This window comes from Chaetura pelagica, unplaced genomic scaffold (assembly GCF_000747805.2).
Source record: "Chaetura pelagica isolate M959 unplaced genomic scaffold, ChaPel_1.0 scaffold235, whole genome shotgun sequence".
Taxonomy (NCBI): Eukaryota; Metazoa; Chordata; class Aves; order Apodiformes; family Apodidae; genus Chaetura; species Chaetura pelagica.
The window spans coordinates 1,969,029-1,975,090 of NW_009953215.1; the positions used below are offsets into that span (position 1 = coordinate 1,969,029).

Sequence of the window (6,062 nt, forward strand, 5' to 3'; positions counted from 1 at the left end):
CAAAATCTACCAAAGTACTGCTAGTTGATAAATATTATCAGACTGATAGAGGTAAGGTGTGGTATTGGTAGAAATGCATCATAATCCTTAAAGGAATTTCTGAATCAGATTTTGGGTTGTTGTGATGAAATACTTGTTCACTGGAATAATGTGATATGGTTATCTTCAATTTTGAGTGCTTGATTTTTGCAAGTTTTGTCTTCAGTAATTTGAAAATTTATGTGAGTTCTCTACTTTTTCCAACAGTTGAGTAGCTGAGTTGAGTTAGGCTTACACACAAGTAAAAAGGAGTTCTGAGGAAAAATTGTTTAGAATCAACTTGTCATAAAATCCCTGGCAACAAAACTTTTTCTCATTTCATTGACAGAAGCAAGAGGTTTTATTCACTTTAAGTGGAAACAGACTTTCACATATTGTAATCTTCAAGGTGGTGTTTTCCTGTGCAGGATTTATAACATTGAATCCTATTACTAACCCATACTGATCTATTTGTTTTAATAGAACACTTTAATTAAGGCTTTTCCAGTTTATACTAGAGCTCACTGATGTGGAAATGTTCAAGATCAAAGATTACTTCCTTTTAGGGAAGAATCAGTCCTTCAAGGCAAGCTTGGATCAGTTTGTTAATTTTTACTTTTGTTAACTTCCAAAATGAATAGTTGGTCATGTTTATATTAGAAAATTTTACTGCTTTAAGTCAACTGCCCCTTCATTATACAAATAAATTCAATTGTTCTAAATCTCCTTAGTCAGAAATATTCAAGTCCTCAAAATGTCTAGTAACCGAGCACGGAAAAGCACCACATTTGTTTGAAATGTTAATGTTTGTTATGTGCATGCGGATACACTTTTTCTTTAAATGGAAGTACTTTGTTACTTTGTACTGCCCTCTCCTGACTTGGTTTTTCAGGGTGGACCTGTAATAGAGTGTGTGTGATTTGTTCTGCTACAAACTACAAATGTATGTTAACTATGTGTGTAATCCAGAAGTTTAGCGTGCTAAAAATAAATCTGTGTTAGTTCCTGTCAAGCTAAATAGTATTATACCCTAAAAGGAAAGATGTACAGTACAGCTGGTCTTTAGACAACACCCACCTGAGGACTTTTTTTTTTCTTTTTCCTTTTTGACAGGAATGATACTTTAATGAAACTTAATGTTTACCATTAATTATTTGGCTTTATTTTGGTGTTCACACTTCAACCTATCTGTATGACCTTTAAAGAAGCAGAGTAAAGTATTCACCATCTTTGTCAATATAAATGTATCATTAAATCTGAACACTAGAAACATTTTTTTCAGTAATTATAGATGTTCTTTCCCTAAAAACTAGCAATCTCTTCACAAAGTGAGCAGTCTGTGTATTTATTTTCATTTAATAGCTTGCAAATATTTTCTGGGTGATAAGAGTACTTGCAACTAAATATTCCCTTTACATTTTAAACTGCACTGTCTCATTTATAAACTACAAACAAATTAAAATCAGTTTGGCATTTTTGAATCTCCTGAATAAAATTGCTTGTTGCATTTAAGACTTTAGAAAGATAGGAAATGAATAGTCAGAACCACGCCTCTGATAGGTAGGTGAAAAGAGGAATGCCATATTTTAAATAATTTCTTCTGGTCTCTGCTTTGTTATGTAGTATTAACTAGTCCTGATTATATTTTATCTTACTGTTATTTTAATCTCTGCCATGAATGAGGAACCATGCAGCCGCAAAGTCTGCTCATATCAAATCTGATGAAGAGCATGGAATTTGTTTTAAATACTTCAAACACCAGTCATCTCTCACAAGAGGATGTAGAGTGGGAGTAGGGGTGTACAAAAAAGTGTAAGCAAGGAAAAGGAAGGGAAAAACTTAATTTATTCTAAATTTATTACTTTAAAGATGAAGTGCATCTCCTTGCTGAAACGTCTTAATGCCTGGCATCTTCCCTACTGTCTTCCAGTGGTATAGTGTAATTGATGGCTTTTAATTTTTAGGGTTTTAGCTTTGCTTTACAGGGATACAAGGCATTTTCTAGTGTACAGATGAAACAGATGTTCTGGGAACCTTACCGGTCCATGGCTGCCTGCAATTGCAGGGTCTAGAGTGGGGTAACTCATAGTTTCTTTTTAGGTTTGTATTCTTAAAATTCATAGATAAAAATAGATAAATAAATAAATAAAATTTATAAAATTCACCTTAGGACCTGTGGCCACTGTTAAGTCCCAAATGATTCAAGGACAAATTATCACAATATTCAGCTTCTTCTTCCCCTTCCTAAAACCACCTGAATTACCATGATACGCTTATGTATCTCGGGTATACTGTTCATACATAAAGCTGACTTCCGGTTTTTTACATGATTTTAACTTTTTTAGTATTTTTCACTGTAACAACTAATGAGATTATGCCTCTGCAGACAATACAGTCAGTGTACATCAAGCTGTTTAAGAACATATTCCTATATACTGTGTGAACTGTTTGCTAAGTTTAGCTAATGGCTCTTGCTAACCATTGTATACCAAGCTGATTGACCACTAGCCTGTGGCAGGGGGCATGCACTGATCTTCTGGGTAACCAAAGGAGGAGGGTTCAAGGTACAGGTGTGTACTGTAATTGAAGGGGTGATTTGTAGTATGAGTTCCTGTACTACAGTCATTTGCTGTACATACCAATAGTAATGGTGGTCCAGATTTTAAAAGATGTTGCCAAGATGTATGTAGTGCAGCCCACAATTTATGTGTGTCTTGAAGAATATGTGTAGTAGTGACCTTCTTGTCTCCAAATATATATAGTAGAAAGGGGAAAGAAAAATTTTGAGACATTGAGAATGATCAGAAGCAGGGAACAGCTCTTATAAAAGGAGTGCATCGGTAGGCTGGGGGTCTTCCTTCTGGAGGAGAAATGACAAAGAGTGGGACACTGGGTAGGATTTGACAGTGTCCCAGTACAAAAACTAGGGGCCATCAAGTGAAGCTGGGAGCCAGACTGAAAACAAACAAGACCTCAGGGTATGAGTCACAGATCTGTGGAATTCCTTTTTAAGGGATGTTTGTGGATGCCTGAAGTTTATTTATGTTGAAGGGAAGTCTTGACAAATACATGAAGGAGATCCATTGGGAATGAATAGACGGCCAAACCACAGGGAATCCCTTGAACTGAATGTGGGTATGAAGCTGGTTGGAGACTTATGTGCACATCTTTCTCTGTCTCTGTTGAATCCATAAGCTAGCTGGTACAGCTGGGGACAGGCAACTGGGCTAGAGGCCCTTTAGGTCCAAGTTATGATGGCCATTCTGACCTTCTTCCAAGCATTCATAAAGATTGTGGAATGTTCTGAACATCTTGACTGTGTGAAAAGATTCATCAGTAATTACATTTTTCTTGGCCTCACAAGAATCCCTGTGAGTGAGATAAACATGTGGGAGGTTGCACTTTCAGTTTTATAGCTTGTGGAGCCAGTTTTGGGACCTCTGTCCCTTTCTAAGTCATCTGCATGTGTGGCAGCAGCTCTAGAGTGGTGAGTGTCTGGCTGTCTGCAGGTATTTAGATGTGTTCTCTTATCCAGGTAGTCAAAAACATGGAAATATGTTTGTATGTGTCCAATTTCTACAGTGTCACACACATCTGGAGGAAGAGCCTGGGATAAAAAGCTCTGTGTGAGCAGCTTATGCACTGCGTCAAGGCCTGACTCCTGTAGTCTTGCTTGCTTCTGTGGCTGTGCAAGTTAGCTCTGGTCTGCCAAGGGGGTTTGGCTGTCACACTTGCATCTGACTCTGTGTGTGTATGTATGTATGTATTCATTTTATTTTTACTCAGAAGTGGCTGGCTGTGAGTCATCATCTTACTGACCAGTTAAATCTCCCTGAGCTAGTCTGTACGCATTTTCAGACCAAGAATTTCAGTAATATTTGTTAAAGCTTTTTGGTTTGTTTTGGTTTGATTTCCAAGTAATAGAGCTATTTTCCGTAGGACTGTGTCAAGGCATTCAACTGTATGGGAATTTGCAGAGTGTGCTGTATATGCTATAGAAATTCTGTCTCTAGCCTCAGGGATAGGAGCTGTGCTCACAGTGTATCTGAAGAGTGAGCAGCAGCTTGTCGCAGTCAAACTTCCACCATCATAGAGAAGTTCCTAGGAGGATGGTTGTAGTGGAATGAACTGAACATTACAGCAGTCCTAGCCAGGAAAAGAGAAATCTATACATCTCAGAAGACTTTCACCCAAGTTATTACGATATTTAAGCATAGAGCAGTTTTTGAATGGGAATCTATGTGTAGATAAGTTCTTTGCTCGGAAGTTCTATCAGCTTCTGAGACAGTGTTGCAATAGCAAGGAAAGCTCAACTAACCTACTTGCATCTTGACTCCCTAACCAGGTTTTCATAGCCTGTTGTGTTGTGACTTATGTATGTGACAAGACAGATTTGTTCAGTTTCTTCCCTCCCACTCCCTTCCTACTTTTATTTTTTTCCTCCATTAACATCAGACTTTCTTAGGAATGGGCAGCTTTCTAAAATGTCCAGAGAAAGCATCCTCCTTTGCTTTCATGGTAGAAATAGTACAGATTTCCAAGGGGTTTGCTATGGTTTTGAAAAACTTCTCTGTAGTCCACTCAGCTTTATACCAGGTAAGAATCTAGGTCACTGGTTAACTGGAAGAGGAACTGTTGCAAATACTTGCTTCATCCTTACGAACCCAAATCAAGCTGTTGTAAAACAGCTCTTCAGGAGACTGAAAAGTAGAAGAGCTTTTGGTCATCTGCAAGGGCTGGTACACAATTCTTGACAGACTCATAGAGGGGCTGTGCTGGGTCTTGGTCTGAGAAAGACTTAGGAACTTTTGAAATGTGATGGGTATGTGTATCTTTGTTAGAAGAGGCGATAAATGTCTGAAAGCTAAATAGCTAAAATTTTACCTAGGCAAAAAAAAGTTGGTCTATCTGTGAAGCAGACCTCTGGTTTTGAGCAGCTGAAATCCCAGGACTCCTGACACAGGATAAAAAACAAAAGCTTGAAAAAGTTCCATTACTTATAAGTACAGGACTGACTTTTTACTTAATTTATTTTGGAAATGCAGTGAAAATATTGTGATTTAGAGCACAAAGGTGTGGGAGACAGCCATATGAACAGTATCTCTTATAATTTCCACCTTCTTAATAGGTTGCCACTAATGGGATTATTGCAGTGAATGAACCTTCAAGTGAAGAAAAGTATCTTGGTCAATTTCCAATCAGTTTTGGGGCTATTGCTCCTTTTATGGCTGACCTGGACACAACAGGTGGACGTGGAAGTGTGTATTACAGAGAAGATTCATCCTCAGATGTCTTGCAACTTGCATCAGACTATATCAAAAGAGGCTTTCCTGAGACTACTTTTGATCCCAGCAGCGTTGTCATTGTTACCTGGAAGCTCGTGGCTCCTTACCAGGCACCAGGAGAAGATCATGCTTTGGAAGAAAAGGTGAGTGTTAATCAGAGCTTTAAGACACTTGAACATATTCATCTGAAGTGTAACATTGTAATCTGTTGGTTTGAAGGCTCAAATTCCTTTGTGTTTAAATGAATCCTGTACAGTTAAGAATGTATTTTGTTGTTGAAAAGGCTATGGAGGAATAGGAGTTTACAGAATTTTTACTTTTTATTTTACAGTATTTTATGCATTCAGAGTAAAATACTTGAATCTACATAGCTGATTTATTTGTATTCCCTGACAACTCTTACTTCAAATGTTAAGTGTGATCTATTAAGAACTGAAATAATAGAATATCCTGTCGTCCATCTGTGCAATATAATCCAGTTGGCTTGCATTTTTTAGCACACCCTTGTGTGCTAATTTTGACATCAAACTATCTAAAATCTGATAGGTATATGGGCTAATAGGAACTTCAAACTGTGAATATGTTTTGGGCAGATGACATTGCATTCCCAAAAAGGTCATGCAAGGATATGGTTTGTAGCTGATACTGAATAAAGAAGTTAGAGGGTGGGGTTTTTTTATTACTTGCAAACCATTTTCTCTTTTTAAACTTAGGTACTTTTCTGCAAAGATATGTAACTTTGTGCACCATAGTTATTCC

The 6,062-nt window shown here is 37.5% G+C and overlaps 1 protein-coding gene across 1 annotated transcript in view; it reads left to right on the forward strand.

The window, feature by feature from the left end:
* The window catches only part of NID1 (nidogen 1), a 46,475-nt gene that overhangs the window by 2,339 nt on the left and 38,074 nt on the right, over positions 1 to 6,062 (forward strand). Inside the window, exon 3 of the mRNA XM_009997600.1 lies at positions 5,147 to 5,446. Within this exon, the coding sequence (XP_009995902.1) occupies positions 5,147 to 5,446 (300 nt within the window). The remainder of the gene's footprint in view (positions 1 to 5,146; positions 5,447 to 6,062) is intronic.